The 11,066-nt window shown below is 43.4% G+C and overlaps 1 protein-coding gene across 1 annotated transcript; it reads left to right on the top strand.

Moving 5' to 3' along the window:
• The first annotated feature begins 394 nt into the window (after window positions 1–394).
• On the top strand, window positions 395–5,355 carry LOC147429220 (uncharacterized). The gene is made up of 8 exons (XM_086495301.1): window positions 395–642; window positions 737–847; window positions 936–1,169; window positions 1,248–1,376; window positions 4,560–4,668; window positions 4,771–4,851; window positions 4,940–5,044; window positions 5,125–5,355. Exons 1-8 carry the CDS (start codon window positions 395–397, stop codon window positions 5,353–5,355), a joined length of 1,248 nt encoding a protein of 415 aa, XP_086351427.1.
• Window positions 5,356–11,066: the final 5,711 nt, after the last annotated feature.

Raw genomic sequence — 11,066 nt, forward strand, 5'->3', positions numbered from 1 at the left:
GCCAACAACAACATATAGTTGAGGTTGAGTCCTTTCCAAGAATACATCCAAGTCTGCTTCATTTTTTCCACATCTGCCATATTTTTATAAGCTCGTGCTGTATTCGACAACAAACCATCAAATCTCTCATGTAGCTTACTCTTGCATTGAATTTGTTACTGAGCGTGTTTCTCTTTTAGTTTTGCTACCTGATCTTGCATTTGATTCATAACCTTTTGAAGCATCTGTAGCATTTTTGTTTGATCTATTTTGTTGTAGTCCACTCCATTCATGGCTGCTTCGACCTCATCTGTAGATTCTTGATCTATTAATATTTTTACTTGCATTGATGTTACATGCAAATACGATGTTTGTGTTAGTTTGACATAAGGTTTGTTTTAAATATACAGATACGATGAGTGACCAGGGTCATAGAGTGAAGTTGACGTTCATCAAGACTTTGCTACGTACCACTCGACTATTAGGAGAGGCTTTGACGGAGGCTATGTCAGATTATATGGAGATGGATGATGCCAGTTTAGACAGCTCCATTGAGTTTCTTGGGCGATTCAGTTTGCCCGTACGTCTTGGAGAGGGTACATCCTCCCAGCCACACCCAGGAGTGGAGACTTCCTCTCATGCAGATCAGACCATAGCACATCGGTAATCTTCTCGATTGATAAAGTAGTAATGTCATTCTTTTTTTTAATATAGAAATCTTAATATATGTATTCCCTTGATGTCTTTGTTTGCTTAGGACTCCTATTCCAGGTACATCACATCATGAGAGTCAACGGCTTACTCCTAATGTACCTCCTAGTACTCAGTTGACACCTGATTCACAAGCTAGTGGCCGTCAGTCTTGGAGGTATATCTATTATGGTGATTATGAATTAAATATCAAGTAGTTTTTAAGAACTCTCATCTAATCTGCCATATGTTTATACTGCATGTAGGCATCACCGGCAGAGTAGCACGCCACCAGGCCGACGTGAGACACCGCCTCAGCCGCCAGCTCCCCCATCAGTGCCTCCACCTCCACCAATGTGCACATGCATTGGCAGCTTGGGTGTCACATGCGACATCTTGCCTGACGGGGCTATCCTCCAGCTCGGAGTCGGCATCGTCCTCAAACGTCGGATTGGAGACCTCTGCTCGTCTTATCTAAAGCAAGTTCATATACCATGGGAGTAAGTATTAATTAACATAAAAAATATAAATTTTAGTTTGTTAGTTGAATTACTAATCGGCTTTGTTTTGCACTGTAGAGATCAGCATGAGGATGACAAGAAATATGTTCTCAACACACTAGAGACGGAGTATGGGACAGGATGGAGTCTCATATGGATGGTCAAGCAAATGTGCAAACTCATGGGTCATCGACGCGACGCAGCACGGTAAGTAGAAAGAAAGAAATATTTTTAACATCTCTCTCTCTCTCTCTCTCTCTCTCTCTCTCTCTCTCTCTCTCTCTCTCGTCTCTTGACTCTCGATCTGTCAAGGTGGAAATCGGTCGGAGATGCTCTTTGAGTAGGTGTAGCGTATAGTAGAGGCAGGCTATAAGCAACTCTCGCAAGGGTAAACCATGCACTGCTGGGGTGCATGTTTTTTCCTCTCTTCTATCATGCTCGCCGCTTGGGACCATATGAGACAAATCAAATGTACATGGTGTCCAGCCAAATGAGCATCCTCAACGCTTCCATCTGTCCTAGAATTTTTGTGTGTTGATGGCACAAGGTCTAGAAAATGTGCATTCGTTGCAGCAGCCACTCCTCTTGGATCAAAATCTTTATCTTCCCAATGCTCAGGTCCTTGAACTATGGCACCTCCTCCAAAGATGCTGCAAGTGCTTCTTCAGTTCATTTTTCCTCACTTGTTTCACAAGAAAGTACACAGCTCCCTTTGACAAGCATTTGAAAATGGAATTCATGGAGTCATGAGAGGACATCATGATAACCGGAATGTGCTTGAGGGCCCCATGGTTCATAATTCATCCCAATAGACCTATGCCTGATAAACAGGGCATCACGACCTCCGTCAGAACAAGATCGACTTGGTTTTTCTGGTCCATCAAAAGCTCCCATGCTAGTAACCCAATGGAGGCAGGTGTAACTTCATAGCTGCAATCGCGTAGGAGAGCACCAACTGGATCAAGCTGAATGCATGGAACTGATGCAAGTCTAGGCTATGTCAGAAATGACGAAGGGGATGACGACACCGTCCTAAGGGCTGAAATCTGCAATCTCGTATCTGCTATCCAAAAACGCTATGGGCTGAAATCTACGACTATGTCCAAAAACGCTGATTTTGGGATTGTTCTGTAGGTCTTTAACGCTGAAAATCTGCACGTTTAGGGCTGAAAACTGAGGTTTCTTGGGGCTGAATGTGCTACTCTTTAGGGTCTCAATCTGCTGGTCTTTCATTGCTGAAAAACGCCATGCTAAAAACTGTCAAAAACGCTAGGTGATGGGTCTCCAAAAACGCTAGGTGGCTGAGCTTCTTTTGTCAATGGTTGTTGAGCTTCTGCTCCAAGTGAACCCTGCGGTCTCCTATCCCCCACACGAGAGGGGAGATCTGGAGCATGTGACACGCAGCAACCTATAGGTTGCTACCTTCGAATTGCTCGAGAAGGGGATTGTGGAAATCCATGGCAATAATCCATACGTATGCGAAGAATTGAGAGGAGATGTGGCGAGCCTGGAATGTGGCACTATGGTCGTGATGCTTGATTGTGAAGTGAAGATAAAGGATGTGAGCCAGGCAAAGTCTGTTGATATGCGTATAACCTACGGTATACCGCTAAGTTGGGGTGTGTGCATGAGGCCGAACCCCTCAGCAAAATGGTGTTCACAGTATGGCTGCGAATAGCTTGGACCAGATGGCGATCGGGAAAACAGGAAGGTCAGCAACAAGCCTACTGGCTTGGAGCACACATCGGAAGGATGATTGTGGGATTACCCGAAAAAGGTGGTCAGCAAGGTGTGACTAGGGTTATGAATTGACAGTGGTGCAAGGTCATTGGGTCACGAAGGAGGTCATGGAGACCTGATTGGGAATGTCCCTGAAGGGGCCCTATAGACTAGTGTACGCGAGCCATAAGCTATCTGAGGCAAACCCAGTGGGATTAATCGCCGCGTGGTTACAGTTCACCGCGTGGTTCGGTGATGGGTGTTAAAAAATGCGATTGCCCAAGTCATGTGTGGCAAGCAAGGCTGCTTCGGGTTGTGGATAGTGACCTACTGGAGGTGAAGATATGCATATGGGACGCGGGAGAAGGTTACCCATGCGGGGATGCATTTGTTTACGGAATGACCCGAATGCGCGGAGGTACTGAGCTGACAGCACTCTCATCATGTTAAGGGTGCTCGTGGAGGTCTTAACCCTCATCTGTTAAGGGTGCTCATGGAGGTCTATGCCATCCATAATTGACTAGCAATTCATCACCAGCACGTAATGATTTAATAGCATGGACAACTATATATCTTGGTACATCCCTAGTCATGTGTCTTGGTTCATGACTATTCTCACACTCCACAAATGTGCAATTGGTTCTTGCACTTCTCTCTCAACTACTATTGATTAAACCTGCTATGTTTCCTTGAGAGTAAGGTCTTCCATCAACATAGAGTCTTTGGCCTTCTGCATGTGTAATCCCTCTAGCAGAAAGAGAGGCTGCATAGAGACATAATCCATAAGTAGTCATGCTCTGGATGTAGCGAGTGAACTGATGCCATGGACCCCATCTATATATAGGTCCACAAAAAGACATAAGGGTGACCTCTGAATGAGGGGGCACATGCAAATCCTGTGCAATAAAGACGCCTCATCCCGCTCCATTGATGGTGGATGGAGCAATCATGTAGCGAATGCCCCAAAAGCCAAAAACCACTCCATCTGAAGGAAGTGGTCCTACGTATCGTCTACGATCGTAGCTCTGTACTAGATCATGTAAATGAGTAGGCAGTGGATGATCTCCACCCATCTCAGCCTCCAATGGAGGAGGTAGAGGATGTTGAGAAACCTCGAGCTGCAACTGACAAATGACATGTCCGTGTCGTGTGCGAGAGACATGTGCACCACTGGTAGTAAAGTCATCATCTCCATCAAGTGAAGATACCTACATATATAATCTAGTTACATTATATATTTTACTCTTTGATTTTTAAAACTCCAATATCAAACAAAGGGAGATAAAAAATATACCATAGGTCGATGTTGCTCCTCAGGTGGTGGTGCTCGCTCAAAAGTACCATAAGTCATCTGATGTGAAAAGCACTCCCGTCGTGGCCTCCGATACGTGCCACAACAACAAGCACACCAGCATATAATAGGCTCCTCATAGTAGAAATCATCATAAACGGGTTCATGTGCAGTATCGGAACTCTCTGTACCCCGGCTACCACTAGTAGGAGGTGGTGGTGTACCCTCTGATGGATCCGAATCTGGATTTCAATTACCACAAAAACATGAGACATTTATCAAATGACCAAAATAAAAAATTCAATAAAAGTAACAAAACAATGAAGTCTAGTAGTTATATGGTATATTCTGACGCTTATTGTAATTTAAAAAATAAACAGGCGCTATTGTATGGTGCCGTCAAACAAGAGAAAGGCAACCATTTGCATGAAGACATGGCAATTCTTCCGCAAGGAGATGCGCCTACGCATTAATTTTCCCCAACAAAAGGTGTGTGCCTTTGGTAATATATATTAGAATTAATATGAACTTTCCTAGCTTGATTCTAACTTTCTCTAATCTATGTTATTTTGTTTATTCAAATTTGCTTAGGAGGCAGCAAGAAAGAGAGTAGCTTTACGTCACACATCTAGACTAGGGCGAATGGGACGGGATGGATTTGTGGCCACATTTGTGAGTATAGACCATTCACATTTTAACTTTTAAAGGTAGTATTATTGAATGCAAAAATTAATAAGTCTTTGGTTGTGTCTTAATGTAGACGAAAGACTATGGTCGTGCACCGACGGCACAGGAGATGGAGTACGCCACATACTGCTGCTATCGTGCTTTGTGTCAGACACTTACTGACACTCCAGGTCCACTTGTACGTATCTTTGTTTTGGTTTGTATTTTTTTTTCATGGTAACTGTAATATATTCTTTTTTATTTCACTAACTAATACAGGAGCAGCATGGGGAGGCTGATATGACAGAGGTGGCTCGACAGGAGGCCGAGGGGCGACGTCGAGAGGCTGAGAGGAGCATCGGTCCAATCACTGGCCATGATGGTGACGATCGCAGAGATGGGGACAGTCGTAGTCCCACGGTTTGGACCAGTGGTGGTGGCACTAGCGATCATGAGACCGATGATAGTGAGTCTTCCTGTAGTGATGGATCACATAGTGATCCTGCATAGAGATTTCTTTTGCATATTAGGGATCGTTATATATGTATTTTTATGTGTGCATTGCTACATCGTATGTGATGATGAGATTTTTTTTGTATATGTGAGGATTGATCACCACACATTTTGGGCACATGTACATAAACTTACTGATGATATATACTGACATGTGTTTGTTGCATCATTGAATTTTTCTATTGTCAAACAATTAATTATTTGTCGATAAGATAACTAACCTAAGTAACCATCTCAATGTTATTTATTTGTCTGTATATATATATTTTTAAAAAAGATGGATTGAAATCATGGTCGTTGTGCTACCAAATGATGATGTGGCATGTGAAGCCTAGTCCTAAGTTTTCTGTTAGTTGCTCTACTTCTCAAAATTAAGGCATTTTGATTTTATAGCACTCTTGTGCAAGTCTTTAAGAATATAAAAGAAATATCGCTAGGGATGTTAGCCTTTTTGTTCAGTTGTTGTTGTCCTGGTTTGGGTCACCGCCTGTGGCTTTTCGCCCGGTCGGTTTACACATTGTTAAAAAGGCTTCCAATGTTTTTTTTAAGATGAAGATTTGAACTATGATGTTTCAAAGTACCAAGCATCATACGCTCCAAGTTTCAAGTTACATACCATGTACCATGCACCAACTTCAAGCATCATACGCTCCAAGTTTCAAGTTACATACCATGTACCATGTACCTTGCACCAATGACAACTATCAAGTTTCATTATGGAACCTGATACCAAACTCTAAATCAACTGCCAAATCTAACACTAACAAGTTTTCTTGGTTTCTATGTCAGGCTCTAGTATTAACAAGCCTTTGATTTTCATATTTTTTGTAAAGGTAGCATATTTTACGCTAAGTGTCAGATTCTACATATCTTGTACCAAATCAAGTACCAAGTTTCAAGTTGCAAGTACTAAGTACCAAATCAAGTACCAAGTACCAAGTACCTTATACCAAATCTAACACTAAAGAGGTTTTATTGCTGTCATGTTAATTTATTACAGTACCACAAAGTTACATTGACCAATTAATACCATGGACCATGTACCAATTGCAAGTATGAAGTTTCATTATGGAACCTACAACCAAATTAAAGCAAGGACCAAGTACCAATGACGGGAGCAAAGCGAACCCCGAACCCCCGACGGCCTCTAAAACACCGGGGACCGAATGGAGCGCCTGGAGCCTGTCATGGTAAAGCAAACAGGGGCACCACCTAGCTTCAGCGGCTAGGACGCAAACAACACACCACCATAACAAAGTTTTCATCCAAGAGAGATGGATGCTTGGGAGTAATGATGAAGAGGAAAGGGAATGAGATCAAGAGAGAGAGAGAGAGAGAGAGAGAGAGAGAGAGAGAGAGAGAGAGAGAGAGAGGGAGGGGGTATAGCGGCTTAGTACTTAGGCACCACAAAAGGATGGCGCATCCGCACACCCTTCACACATACACAAGCTCACTCCAAACACAAGATTGGGTGGCGATTCCGCACACCTCACATGAGCAAAACATTGCAAGAAAACATACTCACAAAACCTCAAGCTTTATTTAGAGAATAAGGCGATGAAATGGGGAGCATAGGGTAGGGGAATAAAAAGGGAGAGAGTGGTAGAGCACATGGCGGATAGGTGGGAGTTGATGGCGAAGAATCGCACGAGAGTTATGGCCATCATCCTTCATTTAGTTGTCCTTCATCTTCCATAGCCAAGGGTGTAGAGGTCATGCTCAAGACAAGCATGGTGATTGCGGTGATGGTGATGGTATGGGTGTGTGTGTGTGCACTAGGCACACACAGTGCATAGTGTGTTCTTTGGTGATGTTGTGTGTATCTTTAGTGTGTTGGTGACCCCTCTTTATATAGGGGAGGAGGAGGAAGGAATTCTAGAATTTAGAAATGAAGAAATCATTATCTACATAGGCTATGTGACTGTGGGTCCCACTTGTCTGGCTGTGTGTATATGTGCCAGAACAGCAATCTCATGAGAGAGAGACTAAGAGAGAGAGATGGGTTGATGAAAAAAAGTGAGAGGTGAAATGGAGAATAAAGTAATTACAAGAGGGGAGAGAGGGGAGTGTGTTCAGAGGTGAATCTGTGTGCAGATGTGTGTGAACACAAGAAAAATCAGGTAACCACCGGGTGGGGATGGGTCTATGGGCACCTTTTTCAGTGAAACTGAGTGTGTGTGAGTGTGGGGAAGGTTATTTAGCTACAAGACAAGATACATGGCGCCCTTTAGAGAGAGAGGGGGGTATTTGGGTCATGGGATATGATAGCAGAGAGAAAGAGGGGGTGGGGTATACTATTTTGGAAGATAGGGTAAGTTGCATGTGAGTTAGGGTGAGTTATAATGCATTATTGGTGAGAGGTGGGGTAGCTTGAGGGGAGAGAGAAAGGAGAAAGGACAAGGGGAAGAGAGAGGGGGTTGACCTTTTGAGTGGAGGAGAGGAAAAGGGACACACGGCGGGGCAACAATGAAGAAAAAAGGAGGCAAGGTGGGGATGGGCTACCCCGCAGGCATGAGGTGGCCTATTTTACCTTTCTTATATATTTACATAATCATACTTTATTTTTTTCTTACTTTTTTCCAATGCCTTTTATCACTCCCTCCCTAAGAGGGGGTTTTCATGGGGTGGGGACGAGAGAAGAGGGGTATGGGAGCTTGGCTTGTGAAAATCCCTCATCATTAGCCCTCCCCTTTTGGCTAGAGGCATTCATGTCTCTAGCTCACCTGTTTGATCATTATCGTCGGAGGTGGCGGCTGATGGTGTGTCCTCATCTGGAATGTCAATTGGTGGAGCCTGGTCAAATCGAAGAAAATAAGGTTTAAGTCGCCAACCATTTACCCTAGTTTTATGAAGTTTTCCATCAGCCTCCATAAGCTGGTAGCTTCCATTGGCATACTTTTTCCTGACGATGAAAGGACCTTCCCATCAGAGTAGGAGTTTCTTATCCTTGCGCGTGTCGAAGCGATTGTCGTAGCTGAGCACCAACATTCCTTTCTTCAATTCTTTGTTCCGGAGATGCTCGTTAAAACTAAGCCGTCTATGCTCTGCTTGTGCTGCATAATAATTTATTTCTTCTTCTCTGTCCAGCTGCAGTCTTTCCAAGTTGATGATGTGATCTCTCAAATGCATGTTGGGCTGTTGAAGCTGGCTTGCCATTACTCTGAGACTTTGTAGTTGCACTTCAATGGGCAAGATTGTTTCCTTACCAAATACTAGATGATACGGTGTGAATCCTAAGGATGTACGAAATGAAGTTCTGTAGGTCCATAAAGCTGGTAGTAGATACTTATCCCAGTCTCCAGGATGATTGTTTACCTGCTTGGTAATAATTTTAGAAACCATTCCATTTACCTTTTCAACTAGGCCATTACATTGAGGGTAATATGGTGAAGAGTGCCTCCTTGTAATGCTCAGTTTCTGCATTAATTCTCCTACCAAGTCTGCTATGAAATCTGGCCCTCTATCAAAGATGATCTCTAAAGGTGTGCCAAACCTACAGCATATGTGCTCGTAGATAAATTTAGCTACCTCTACCGCTGTGATTCTAGTGGTGGCTGTAGTCTCTGCCCATCTAGTCATGTAGTCGACCCCCATGATAATGTAGAATTTTCTTGAGTTGGTCCTAGGTAATGGCCCAATGGCATCGATACCCCATTTTTCAAATGGGCCATATGAGAGAATAGGTGTCTGTGGTTCAGGCATAAGTGACCTAGTGCTCGCCTTTTGACACAACTTACACGTTTTGCACCAGTGGTGTACATCACGGTTGAGGCTAGGCCATATGAAGCCTGCTTGCAAGATTTTCCTACTTGTTATGTCTAGGGAAAAGTGACCACCACAAACCCCGTCGTGACAACTAGCAATTACTCCCGTGATTTCCTGAGAGAGAGGGACCTTCCTGAGTATTTGTTCCTTACCCTTACAGTACAAACCGTCATTGATGAGTCGATACCTTGTGGCCTTCCGCGTCAGCCATTGCTTCTGTCCCTTTGTTAAATCTGATGGGCATTCCCCTGTTTCCAAGAAATGCATGATGTCAGGCAAGGCATCACTTCCTTGAAATAGAGGGAGCTTTAGTTTTATTGCTCCAACCACCACTTCTTGTAGTCTTTAACTTGCTAGGGCATCTGCTTCTTGGTTTTGAGCCCTTGGCATATGGTGTATTTGAACTTCTTCAAACTTACCCAACAAGGTTTTTACACCACTTAAGTGAGTCCTTAAACTAGGATTCTTGCATGTCCATGCTCCATTTACTTGCCTTACCAGAAGTAGAGCATCCCCAAATACATTAAGGAGTTGTACACCTTGTCAGATGCACCATTGTAGATCATTGGTTAGTGCTGCATACTCAGCTTCATTGTTAGAATGTGAATCTAACAATTGGCCCAACGAAAATACCTTTGTCCCTTTGTCATCAAAGACCACTATGCATGTAGCTGCGTTGTAGGACGCTCGCTTGTAGGCTCCTTCAAAGTAGAGAGAGTATGCTCCTTCTACCATCGGTGGTACTGGAGGTAATCGGACTTCTCCTTCCTTAGATTGCTTCTCCTTCCCTTCAAAGACTTGGTAGGTCATGAGTCCCCCCAAACTTGCCCTTGTCGTGCTTTCTACCTGTACCGTGTAGTCAAACTCTTTCAGACGAACTAGCCATTTAGTAATTCTAGCAGACACATCCATGTGTTGTACAACATAGGGAAATATTTCATCCGTGGTTAGAATCACAAATTGCTTAGGCAGCAAATATGACCTAAACTTTGTAGTTGCAAATCTAAGGGCTAGGACTAAGTTTTCCACATGGGTGAAACCTTTCTCTCCTGCTGTCATCATTCGACTAGAGAAGTAGATTAGCCTCATGAAAGATGTCGTCGTATCCTTTTGGAGTAGCACAGCCCCCAATGAGTCATCACCAACACTTGAGGTGACATAGAATTTTTCATCCCACTTAGGTGGTGAGATAGTTGGTAGAGTGGCTAAGACCTCCTTTACCTTGTTGTAGTGCTGTTCGCTTTCCTCGTCCCAAGTGAAAGTTGATCTTTGAGTGAGTTGTTGTAGTGGTAGAACAAGTTGTGATAGTAGATGTATGAATCTACTTAAGTACCTCACCTTCTATAGAAAAGAGACCAGTTGACGTGCGGTCGTTGGTGAAGGTAGGGCTATGAGTGCGGACACCTTACTTGGGTCGGCGTTGATACCTTTTGCTGAAATTTCATGGCCTAGTCGAATGACTTTACTCTCTCCAATGTGACATTTGTCCACATTTAATTGCCCACCTAGGCTCTGCAACCTGGCCAAACCTTCAGTTACCTTTTCTAAATGTGAAATACGGGAGCTATATATACAAAAATCATCAATGAACACTCTTATGGATGTTCCAAAGAACGGTTGAAAAACATATGTGACATATCTTTGGAATGTGGCAGGTGCATTTGTGAGACCAAATGGAATAACCCTGTATGCAAAACAACCCCATGGCGTGATAAAAGTGGTTTTTAGCTGATCTTCCAAGGCTATGCGTATTTGAAAGTATCCAAAATAAACATCATAGACGGTATAGCATTCAAAACCCGCTACTTCATTCAGAATTTCATCCAAGAAAGGGAGAGGAAAGTGGTCTCTCTTTGTAGCTGCATTTAGTGGTTTGTAGTCAACACAGACCCTCCACTTACCATTCTTTTTAGGCATCACCACTACGGGTGACACCCATTCTG

This window comes from Adiantum capillus-veneris, chromosome 22 (assembly GCF_014529385.1).
Source record: "Adiantum capillus-veneris isolate H3 chromosome 22, ASM1452938v2, whole genome shotgun sequence".
Classification (NCBI taxonomy): Eukaryota; Viridiplantae; Streptophyta; class Polypodiopsida; order Polypodiales; family Pteridaceae; genus Adiantum; species Adiantum capillus-veneris.